This window comes from Crinia signifera, chromosome 6 (assembly GCF_055691185.1).
Source record: "Crinia signifera chromosome 6, ASM5569118v1, whole genome shotgun sequence".
In the NCBI taxonomy this organism is placed as follows: domain Eukaryota; kingdom Metazoa; phylum Chordata; class Amphibia; order Anura; family Myobatrachidae; genus Crinia; species Crinia signifera.
In genome coordinates, this window is record NC_139222.1 from 195,445,134 (window position 1) to 195,457,967 (window position 12,834).

General features: G+C 38.0%; 2 protein-coding genes across 7 annotated transcripts in view; one reads left to right on the forward strand and one right to left on the reverse strand.

Annotated features, from left to right (window-relative positions):
• The window catches only part of PSD (pleckstrin and Sec7 domain containing), a 325,459-nt gene extending 316,594 nt beyond the window's left edge, over positions 1-8,865 (forward strand). For all 5 annotated transcript variants that reach the window (XM_083148518.1, XM_083148517.1, XM_083148521.1 and 2 more), the window contains one exon: positions 331-8,865. In XM_083148518.1, coding sequence (XP_083004644.1) covers positions 331-576 — 246 coding nt within the window. In that variant the 3' untranslated portion in view covers positions 577-8,865. The remainder of the gene's footprint in view (positions 1-330) is intronic.
• A 1,405-nt stretch (positions 8,866-10,270) lies between these two features.
• The window catches only part of NFKB2 (nuclear factor kappa B subunit 2), a 65,982-nt gene continuing 63,418 nt past the window's right edge, over positions 10,271-12,834 (reverse strand). For both annotated transcript variants that reach the window (XM_083148522.1, XM_083148523.1), the window contains exon 23: positions 10,271-11,078. In XM_083148522.1, the coding sequence (XP_083004648.1) occupies positions 10,933-11,078 (146 nt within the window). In that variant the 3' untranslated portion in view covers positions 10,271-10,932. The remainder of the gene's footprint in view (positions 11,079-12,834) is intronic.

Below are 12,834 nucleotides of genomic sequence, written 5' to 3' on the forward strand. Positions count from 1 at the left end.
ACTCCTAAGGTATCTTGTGAGGCAGCCATCTTGGGTATAGAATTACCCTGTTTGGAATAGGCTACCCCCGAAGAGATGACACAAAATGGGCGGTTGTTGCATCCTAGTGGTTGCTTGTTGGCCCAACAAATATAACGAAGATACATCCAAAGTATTGTTAAATAAACTTTTCATACTGTATTGACCATACCATACTGTGGACTAGGGGTTCCCTTTAGCGAATGGAATAAGGAAGGTTTGAGCATCAGCAGGGCTGTATGAGTGGTTATGCTAATAGAGATACACTAACCACATGTAATACATGTTATGTGTTCTTCTTCCCTATTACAGAAATCCCGCTATGGCATGTACGCCATGCTCTTAAGAGCCAAACTGACAGCAGGTACAGAGGATTTGGAAGCTTTTGAAACAAGTTTGTTTGACTCTGCTGAAAATGACGAGGACGGACTTAAAAAATCACGCTCTAGTCCATCTCTAAATCTGGATCCACCCGTCGCAGCCACCAAAGCAAAGTGCCACGTGTCCACGAGAGGCAGCTGCAGAGCAACGCACAGCAGCAACAGGCAAAAATCATGAGTAGGAGGCCAGGAAAAAAATCTTAGTGAAAGAAGAATTTGAGACACCTCTTTCCTCTGTAACTGGTGTGTTGGGTTGCAAGCTGGTACCAATAAGTATTGCATGATTTAATACTTTTTGCTGATAAATGCTTTGATGAGCTCAGACCTTTAAAGGGCTTTTGAAACCAGCAGTGAGATTCCGATGATGGAATACCAGCTGCACAATCGCTGTACACACAAGGTGTGTGTAGGATACAACATGGATTGTGCCAGAGAAGAGGCCCGCATGTGAGTGAAGTCCGTATCTGTATGTCAGGATAAAGATGTTAAACCTTTTCTTGTACTGTATATGTAAGCCATTCAAATCCAGCGGGACCATATTTTTAAATTTTGTTATTGGGAAACTACCAAAAAGAAATTCTAATAAAAGTTTCCTTGCATATCCAAGTGGACTTCATTATGGAAACACATACAGCACATAACCTTTGCTACAATCCAATCCTTTTTTATGGGGACAATGAAGAGATGAAAGCCTCCTGTTCTAAACACACAAGGGCAATGTACAGAATTTCTACTCTCGTTTTGTATATGTTTCAGCTACTGAAGCGATTGAGAGGAGCAAGCAGGGTGGAACGAAGCAGCAACAAAAAATGGAACTTGGATTTTCTGAGGGCAAAATGGCTTCTTCATTGCAGAATGGTGCCATTACTTAACTGGACTCCTCCCTTTTTGTGACATATTTTTGCACTTTTACTACTTTACTGAATTTGATTGTCATGCTGATATTTTGTAGTATTAATGCTCCTTTTGAGGTCTGGGAATTGTTTTCTTTCATGCTAGAAAAAAAAAACCTGGAAAAAAAAGAAACAAAATTGAATGTCGATTTTCATTACAATTCTTAAGGGAAGTTTACACTTAATGTAAAAACAAAAGGCAACAACAACGCAACATTAACTGCATGCGTCAGAAACGTCAGTGACTACTTTCTCATCAGACATTGGACCTGGCCAGACAACTGTGGATGTCTAGCACCTAAAGAATACCAGCAAAAAAAAACACAGCTTTTGGGAGTGACTTTGTTACAAGGGGAAATAGAAATACAGCTGGGAAATTGGGACAACGTAAACATGTATGATAAAATGCAGTTGAAATGATATGCCAAGCATTTAAGCCATATTTACAATCTAAACCAGTTTGTTATTGGGCTAGAATGCCACTTGGTTTACATTAGCTTTCCACACACTGAAGCCAAACATTTAACCTTTAATGCTAGTATTGCTCTATACTGTACCTTCATTTCCCTAGTCATCGACCTATCTGGCCAATGCTAGTAATTACATACCCATCTGATTGCTGATCAGTAGCAGAAGAAACCACATAAGATTTTTGTTTGTTTAGTGTCAAATTCAACAAACAATTTGATCACACAACTTTTGTAAGTAGCATTCGATAGCATGTAAATACATATGTAATACCAATTGCCAGCATCTGTCGATACATCAAAGGCCTTCTTATTGCTGTTGTTGGAACACCTGAAGTAGATCTGGAGACAGATAAGATCGTACCCAAGTGTGTGTGTCATTTAGTAGACACCAGGTCCTTCTATATATTTGGTTGTGAAGGATACTAGACTCACTGACTATAGAAAAGGGCGTTATTTGGCTGAGCTTACCAGAACCTCGATAACCAAAGCTTCTCAATGTACAGATTGTTACAATCCTAGAGGGTGTCATCTGCCCACACAACCCAGACCTGTGTGGAAGCCATGGCTGTTTCCTTGGTAGATGCCACTTCCCCATATTATTAGATATATTTTTTTATTGTATGGCATTTTAGATGGTCTTTTATTATTTGCAAGCTCCATTAATTCTCTCCAGAAGGCCTCGACCAATACATCTATGCAGATATCAAAGTAAATAATTGAATGTGGTGATCTGCAAACGGTTCATTAATGGTAGCGATATATTGGAAGCGGAGTCCCCAGGCAAGTCAGGCCATTTATTTTGTGATGCCATTCATTAGAAGCTGGTCTGCAGTGCAATTCCAATTAGGAAAGTTGATTTTCAACCGAGCTTTGTAATTTATTAGATTAACTAGAAACCTTTTTTGTCTTATTTTGTCTGCAGCAAATATTCCCATAGTCAGCTGTAAAGGGCGCAATATCTAATAAAGGATAGATAAACGAAATCGATAAATGAAATGAAATTACGATAATTATTTAAAACTTTTACATCTTATTGTTCTTCTGGGTAAATGCTTTATGTTTATGTTGTTTAGCTGTTAGTGACTTGGGCATCTAGAGGACATGTAGAGGTATATTGTTATTGGGCACTATACAGAGGTAAGCCCGTTATACAAGGAAGTAATTAAGAATGACAATTTCACAAATGTAATTCACAAATAAAATGACCCCTAATAATCTTGCGCTAATACCAAAACCGCACCATGAGGACATAGTTTAATAGACAATTTAACCTACATAAGTTGGTCTAATATGAAATGGTGTTTTATATTGTTGGCAAGTGTCCCTGTACCGAGATAGAATGTAGTTTTTTCTTAAAATACTAGATATGATTGTTTTGTTTGGCACTATTGTGTGATCAGCCACTTTAGTCTTATTGTATGATCCTGTACTGCTATATTTGTATAAGTACAGTAGTTTCTCAGTGGATTTGTTCTGTATTGTTTGAAGTAGCATTAGAGTTGTAACTAAGGGCTACCTGTACACATCAGGCAGAAAGTGATAAAGTCCCTCGGGTCTAGACATTCGCAGCCTCCAGTCTTCAGGTGTTCCAAATTGCAGTTGACATTGGAAGCTGGTTCTGTAAATGTTGGAGATTTGTGGATTGCCTGTGGCTACTCTGTAGGCGTACGTAAGTTCTAAAGTCCGGCTTCATTGCTAATTGGGACCCCAGGTCTATACAGGTTTATTAGGATCCCCGATGGTCTCATGTTTCAAATATATATATTTTCATATTCCCTATAAGTCTGATTTCAGCAAAACTTGCAGGATATATAAATTAAAGTATGCACAAGAGATTTATGGAAGAAAAAACATAAGTTGCATTTTTTTTAATTATAAAATGAATGGGCAAAATCACATAAATCCTGGGATTAGGCATAGGAACAGCTTGGGAGAATCGGCTATTTGTAGTAATAAGTAGCACTTTAATAGTACTGAAAATTGTAAGCCTTTCTTTACCAGAAATATTGGACCTGATTCAGCTTTTTTTTATCACAGCAAAAAGCATGCAAATGGGCAAAACCATGTTGTACTGTCGGTGTAGAGATATTTAGGGGTAGATTTACTAAGGTTTCTAAAAATGGAAAGCAACCAATCAGATTCTGTCTATAAATTTTCTAGGATACAATATAGAAATTATAGATTATATCTGATTGGTTGCTTAGGGCAAGATCACCTCTTTAGTAGCTTTAGTAAATACACCCCTTTGATTTGGGTGGGGTTTTTAAACCGAAATCTAAATTGCAGTGTAAAAATAAAGCAGCCGGTATTTACTTTACAGAGAAACAAAGTATAACCCAACCAAATCGACATTACTCTGTTCATCATCCCCACCTGCAGTGCAACATGGATTTTTCCATGTTTGTGCTCTTTGCTTTCCAAATAAACCTGAATCAGGCCCTTTGTAGATCCTCCAAGTTTCCTCGAGATCTGATGGATTTAATTTTCCATAACACTCTTGAGTAGTAACAGTCATTTCATGAACACAAACACTACATATATTGCATAGGTCCCATGACACTTATATAATGCTATGTAGCAAGGTTGGAATGTACATCTTATGATTCAATAGTTACTGTGCTTTTAAAACCAGCATGTGCTGCCTTATTCCATGGTTCCCAGTAAAGTCATTTGAGAAAGCCAAAATCAAGATTAGTAGTTGAGCTGCTGCCTGATTACCTGTGTTGGTTGTGGCTGCTATGTATACCCTGGATACCAGCAAATGGATTTGGTGTGGTACTCTGAATTGGCTGAAAATCTATTTGGCGGTCAGGTCTATTATTTCCAAAATGTACCCAATTGATTTTGAAACAGTGCAATTCCTATTACTTTTATTATGTACTGTAATATCTGTGACTAAATGAGCTTCCAGCATCGGACAACCACCGTGAGATATCTGGGAGGGCTTACTGTCGCTGTTAGGGATGTGTCAAACTGTGGCCAGTGCTGATCTTGTGAACACTACAGTATGGGTACCAGAATTTATTTCCTTAAGTTTCATTTATATTACACAGCTATTTGAAGGGGAAAAAAAAAAACATTTTACATATGCATTTTTCTAAAAGATGACAAATTATTCCCATGGCAGGGAATGGTTATATTACTATTTTAGGCACACGTTCTTACTGTTGGACTAAACCAAGTGGTCACTTGTTATGACAGTAGTCCTATGTCTTAGGCTCACTTCTGAGCCTCATAGTTTTAAGATTATTCTGAGGCTAATGTGAAATTTGTAAAGAATTTAAGCTGTGATCAGGTTCTAACCAGAAACCGATGTATCTCAAACCAGTATCGAGTATTATGAGTCAAATAAGATTTTGTTGACGATGCCAAAGTGCTATATCAGTATAGCAGTAATGAAGGTGGAGTTTTATTGGAACTATCTGTTGCCTATGTACAGAAAAAGCAGCCATATTGTTGCCGAATAATCATTACTAAGGACGATGGGCTTGGTTCAAAGGAGCATGCGATTTCAGATGCTAATGACCTACCTGCATCTGAGATCTGCTGCTTACATGAAAAAGACGAACATCGATTGGGCCATTGAACTTCTGAGCAACCGTATGTTGTCTCACCAAAGGCTTCGGGTTCCAACATTGAACTAATTCGCAGTGGCTGACAAGGACACAGTGGCAAAACTCCTGTGTAGTTGTGGCCACCATCTGTTACTTTCCCACTACCTGTCACTTTGTAAATAGATCCTTACTGCATCCGTTGTCACTAATCAATCACTGCATATGTTCAGTGGGGCTCTTAGGCATGTGCAGTGGCAGAAATATTGCATCACTGTTACCCAACGTCCACATTTTGTCCACCTTCCACTTGGGTCCAATGATCTATCTCTCTTTCATACCTCAGTGGTGTCTCTAATCTGTAGTGAATCCATAGACTCAATATTTGTTTATGCTAACAAAATGTCACCTGCTTAAACTGTGAGGCAACAGGTACACAAAATGTCTCTCTGCCTGCTTCTATGGTAAAGGAAGTTTGTGGGTTTAACCAGGGTGGTCAGATGACAGTCTTCAGCATATTAGTTATACACATAGCAGATTAGGCCCATGCACAGGGAAGGTTATACAGGGAAGATGAATGCCCTCATCAACTAGTGTACTGGTGATGGCATTGAGTAAAGTAAGATGGAATAATAGGATATTTGGGATGTATGAATGGTGCATCCCAGTCAAAGTTTGCCACCAGCATTACGCAAAAACCCACATAATCGCTTCATGGTTGATCTTTAAGATAATGTGTATTTTTTTGAGTGGTTTACAAAATATATAATTAATATCTAGTATGTGATACGATGTGGTCTGTAAAATACATTTTTTAAAAACCCTCAAATATAGGCAAAAAAGTGTTTTATGACTGTGAGAATGTGACATAAAGAATGACAAATGACTGTAATTACTTTATTAATATACAGTACGTAGAGTATAATGTGTAGTGTGGTTGGGGAAGGGAAGAGGATTAACACTGGTAAATAGCTTTTTGAAATTGAAATATTTTCCTGTGTATCCAATAGAACAATGTGATCACCCACTTCACAAATCATTTCCTATCCTTTATTTAGAACAATTTTATTGGTCTACTGTCCTGTGTTAAAAGCACTGTTTCTAAGTTTGCTTTAGATACATTGTGTTACAGTTAGTATAGCACTTCAAGGGCTGAATTTATGGGGACTTCTGCCCCCTGTTCACAGGCATATATGTACAAATAGTATTGGGCAGACAGTACACTAAAATATACCCAGTGTAAAGATAGGCCAAAGGCTACATTGCTCTTTTGCCGTGTAGATCTGTTGAAAAATGATACTTACAACTTCATGAGATAAAAATGTATTAATTTGTATTTTTGGATAAAAAGTCTATTTACTAATGGCAAATCCTTTGTGAGCATTAACTAAATCAGGCCTGTATTAAATAAAAATGAAAAAATGGTCATTATAACGTTTTTATAGTAAAGTAGGGATGTGCAGATCCGGATTTACCCGGATCTCAAAATGGGATCTTATTGGCTATCAGGCAGTCACGTGTTTTGGAGCCAAAACATGTGACAGTTGATAGCCAATAAGATCCTGTTTTGAGATTCAGGTAAATCTGGATCTGCACATCCCTACTTGAAAAGTTACTGCATTATAACCTCTAATGGTCTGTCCATCTTTTGTTGTGATGAAGGTCACATAGCATTGTGTTTGGTATTATCCTATTGCAGTGATGGCTAACCTTGACACTCCAGCGGTTGTTGAACTACACATCCCAGCATGCCCTGTATTAGTTTTACTATGTGGCCATGCTAAAACTGATGCAGGGCATGCTGGGATGTGTAGTTAAATAACAGCTCTAGGTTAGCCATCACTGTCCTATTGGTTGCATAACAATAAAGGGTTACCATATTGCTCGGACATTCCTACAGTTGTTCATTTTATGTTGTTTTTGTAGTATATGTTTTCTTGTAAAACTAACATGCCCAACTAATGTTATTATAGTTTGTTATATTGTACATACAGTTAATATCGTAGTGTGAGATTTATCGAATCCTTGATAGAGAGAGAAAATGGAGATGTTGCCTATAGCAACCAAACTGCTTCTAACTCCATTTTTACATGTTGTGCTAGTCAGAAGCGGTTTGCTATGTGCAGCTTCTCCACGTAAAGATTGGATATATCTTCCTCTTCGTACTTATATTGTAGTAACAATAATTTGCTTGATTTATAGACAACTGTAAAAGTATTTATAATGGATTGTCACATGATCAACAATGGAGGAGGAGCTCATGGTAGAGCTGGACCCAGAAACCCTCTCAGGTTGCCAAGCAACAGCAGCTCACTCTGCAATATTCAGCATTTATATAAAGAGAAGACAGATACGTGATCCACAGTTCAATTTTCCAGGTTACTGCTTCAGTAAAGCGATTATGTTTTTAAGATAATTATATTAATGAATTCACAGAAGCGAACTAAATGGCTTCAGAAGAGGTCTATAAAATAAATTATTCTAAATTCATTATTGCATATGATTATGTATTAAATATAGGTGCATACAGAAAGGAACTATATTTTCGAAAGCGGGAAATACAGTATAACTGTCTTATGGAGTCTTTATAGATCTCTCTCCCCAGAGCAGGTGTAACAGGCAGAGCCGATGTATGGACTGTACCTGGTGGTGGTACTAGATACAAGGATAGAGCATCCCACAAACCACCTATATATCAAGGCTTGCCACATACGTTACTGTATAAGCTATGATTTTTCTATTACATGTTTATGTTCTTCTGCCACATTATTTGCATATTACAACAGTTTGAGAACTGGTGCTCAATTATAGTCATTCCTAATGCCGCATTCATGTTATGGTGGACTCTTGAGATTGGCCTTTGTGAGACATTATATATTTTATAAATAATAGCATAACCTGAGCCAGAAAATGTCCTTTTTTTACCAGATAATTCTTCCTTCAAACTTGGTCGGAATCTCAGTCCGTTTTATGGGTGACGCATTGCCGATGCAAGAAGCCTCCGTGATTTCTGCATGTTTTTTCGCAATGCAATCACACAAGTAAGGATGGGGCATTCTGATACAAAGCAGATAAGAAAACGCCTCTCCGTGTATATTGTAACACATCGCTGCATTATTTTTTAAGTTATTTCATTTTTTTCTAAACTTAAGCTGAGTACTTTGCATTTTGTGAGCAATTAATGAGCATGATCTTTCCTCTCCTTTTTGTACTCCGAGACAATGTAGACCTGTCCTGCCGCACCTAGGGGTCACACACCTTTGTACTTTTTCCTCTAACCTTTAAGCAACGCAGTGACTTATTGCCACCATGTCAGAATCTGGCTTATATTTGTAGACATAGGCCACGGGCTTCTTTCGGTTTTGCTTCAAGGTAATATTTTATGCATCTCTAATTCTGAAAATGCTTAATAAATTGTTTCCTATTTCCCTTCTGTAATTCTGGTTCATTTCAAGTCATGCACCCGAGAAATGCCAAACTGTTTTCTGCATAAAAGATCTGTGTTAAGTTTTATTTTCCATACATGTATTAAATTAAAATTACTTTTCACATGGATGTGTTTCTGTGTTTATTTCCTTTTATGCCTATCTAGAGCTTTATGTGGTATGGTGGCGAACAACATCGTTTCCAATCACTTCTCACAGCAAGGTACGGTTTACAACTACTCCTTAAGTAAAAAAAAAGAACTGGCAACTAGATATGATCACAATAGATTTAGGGTGATCGCTATCCAGCCGCTGAAAGAGATAAAGTACCTGCCAATCAGTTTCTAACTTTACAGGCTGTGCAAGAAACAAGCTGGACCATGATAAAGGTACCTTTTTGGAGATTCAGCTTAAAGTCTGGCCAGACCTCTTTCCTATACTAACTAAGTGGAGCTTAAGCCACTTCCCTATAAAGAACAGCCACATAATCCAGGACCTGTTGAGCAAATAGGTTTTCCTATTAAGGGCTGTCCAGCTAATAGAGGCTTTTTTTAATATACAATTTTTTTTATATAACTAAATGATATATCTTTCTAAATTTCCCCTTTTTTTAATTTATTTTATGTCTGTATGTTTGTTCATATTTATTTCACTGGCCAGGGACATATGTTATAGTAATAAATTATTTATATGTGTATGTATATATGTATTTGCGCGGCTTTATATTTTCTGTATGTTTTTTGTCTTTGCCAAGGGGTGATCAAGCATTTCCCCGTTTATAAAACGCTTAAGGAAATGTATACTATTAACATTAAGAGGTTGTTTTTGAGACCCTATCAAGCGCTAGTTATTGTGATTTTCTGTTGACTTTAGAGGGGTATTCAATCCCGGCTGGGACTCACTTCGAACAGGTGGAGGCGAATCTGTATTGTTGGAAACGGATGCTGGATTGTCGAATCCGCGGCTGTTTCCAACTATCGGCGCCCATTTTTGGTGATGACGGGACTTTCCAACTGCCAGAACATATTCAGCCAGTTAGAACAGAATAATGTCGGAAACAAACGCTATTTCTGTCCAGGGACAATAGCAGCCTAAGTCTGTTTAACAGAGGTTTGAGCAGCTCTAATGAATGCAACATTCATCTCCTGCTGGACTGTGATATCTTCTGTTTTATAATATGTAACACTAGAACAACATACAGGCAATAATATGATTGAAATGCTGACAAGAGACGAGTGTGCTGATAGGCATGGACCTAGGTACCGTTGGTGGTTATGTTATGAAGGACAGGGCTGTCTGTTTGGAGGGTATCATCATGGCATAGAGAATGGAATCGCAATCTTTATTTGAAGGAACAGGATCCCCAAGAGCACAATTTATTTGACTCCTGTGAGTACAGAAAAATACAAATGTGCCTCTTTTTTTGGAACGACTCTTGTGACTTCTACAAGTTCTACTCCCCTCCGGTACTCAACTCCTTTCCCTTTATGAATATTATGCATTGACGGAACATTGAATGTAAAACACTGTATGTAAAATGTGAAACATTTTATTCATAGTAAAAATAAAGGCTTTTTAAATAAGAACAGAAGAGTAAACATAAGTACAGACGATGAATGTGACATATTATAGGGCAAGAGAAGTCCGGCCTGTTAATACCTGAAGTGTTCCAATGATATTTTACTATTAGTCCATTCAGTAAAATATTTTATTTAACTGTACATAAGTGTCTGATTAACGCACCAGTGTTGCCAAGATGGGAAAGAAAATCAGGGGGAAGAAAATCTTGACTTGTCTGTTATTATTTTTGGTTAATCTAATGAATATGTTGGATTTGTGTTAAAGTCCTTGAGAATCCTCCAATCATCATTTCTTGCAGTTCTAAGACCCCATCAAACCGATATATAGATATATATATATATAGATATATATATATATATATATATATATATATATATATATATATATATATATATATATATATATATATATATATATATATATATATATAACATGGGCACAAAGGTTACTCTGCCATATTGCTTGTGACTTACTCCACTGTTCAGTCTGAATCAAATGCATTTTTGAAGAAAACAAATCCATAGTTCATCCGAAGAGCTAAATGTCACGCATCTATTATGTTATCTGATGAATCCAGATGATATCCTGTATTTCAGTCTCTTACGAAAAGGCCACTATTGCCCACTAGGAGATTTGGTCCTTTGGGCTAGTTCTTGTGTTGGAGACATCCTTGTAGTTTCTGGTAGAAATGGTTTTTGAGGTTCAGATCCTGCAGATTCTTTTACAGACTCGCTTCCATATGCACTGTCCACCTTCATTTCTGTAAATAAGAGATCTACAATTACCACAAACCCATGTGAAATTCCATAGTAATTATGCTTATTGTAAGACGGTTCCTAACATTACAGAACACAGCAGGAAAAAAGAGGACTGTGATCATCATACAACTGCTCCTCCTCCACCACCAATTACCAGGGTTGGCAACAGGCCTGTGCTGTGAATCCTGCTAGTCTCCTCAGCAACATTGTTACAAAGCCATTGAGTACATTTGGTTTATTCACAAAATTTACAATTTTAAAAACTGTGGACTCACTGCAGCGCTGAATTTGAAATATCAATACATGCTTGATATTGCGTGTACTGTTTATGCCCTTCTATTTCCAGCCAGCAAGAGTCTGATGCTTTGAAAATCTAATCTTTAGTAACTATACCCCTAAAAGCTGAGTACACACCTATACAATTTATGGCTGATCAGGACGATGGTTGTATAAGTGTGTAGGCAGTGCCATTGAAGGAGCATTTGCCAGTAAACGGCTTACAAAGCTGATGCAATGGTCAGGATCGGGAGATTGCATTTATGTACCATCTCACAATCCCACAGGCCACGCTGATCGGAAGCTTGAAACCCGATCAGTCAAGTGATCATAAAGAGTACCCAGCATTAGTGTGACTTAACAGGAGAGTGTTTCCACAAGGGAAAGAAATCAGGCGCTATGGCAGTAGCTGTGATTCCAAGGTAAGTAGCTGCTCAGGAATGGGGGGGTAGTCAATCCCCACCTGGAGAAAAGGATGCACAAACAATCATGCACAAGGCATGTGAGCAGCGCTTAATGAATTTAAACCAATGAAATGAGTATTAAATAATTTTACTATGATAAAAACAAGTAAATAGACAATATATAATAAATGCACATTACAATACACAATAAAAAAAGGTGTTAAATTCACGCCACAGGAATATGGGGAATGTCGATTGGCCCAGGGGGACACAAATATGAACAATAGGGTATAGTGGGTCACTGGTAAGTGCACTTTTCCTGTATTTGGGTGACCTTTGTTTTCCTGGAGAGTCCACTTTTGTGACAATCGGTGTTAGTCCTCACTATTGATCACAGTATTTTGTAAGCCGTTTGGAGGTGGAGGTGAAACATAGGCTTCCGCTATTCTACTGGTAATCTGACCCGGTGGGCTATGTTGGGGTATAGCCACCAGGGTGGTCCGGGATGCGGTGTCCGCCAGGAGATGGAATATCACTGGAAGGGGCTTCTGCTCACAGGGTCCTTCCCACTTGGTTGGCTGGATGGTGTTTGCCAAAAAGGGGGACTTGTAGAGCAGTGTCCGCCACACGGAGGTAGTAAGATGGCAAAGGGGTACGTGGTATCCAAATAGGTCCACACTGGGCAATGAGGTACACTTTTAGGTCCTGGGCGTGAAGTTATGGGGGTGAGTGGACACCCCCATAACTTCACGCCCAGGACCTAAAAGTGTACCTCATTACCCAGTGTGGATATATTGTCTATTTACTTGTTTTTATCATAGTAAAATTACTATAAAAATACTACTTTCATTGGTTTAAATTCATTAAGCGCTGCTCACATGCCTTGTGCATTAATGTGACTTAACACTGTCTTTTGGCTTCACATGAGTTGGATTTCCCACCTACAGTATATGCTACAAGAGGAAGTCATGTTTTAAAGGAACAACTATCTAATCATATATCTGCTGTTTCATAGCAAAATGCAACTCTGTTACTTGCTAGGGGCATGCAAATGTCAACATGATAGGAGAAATGTACT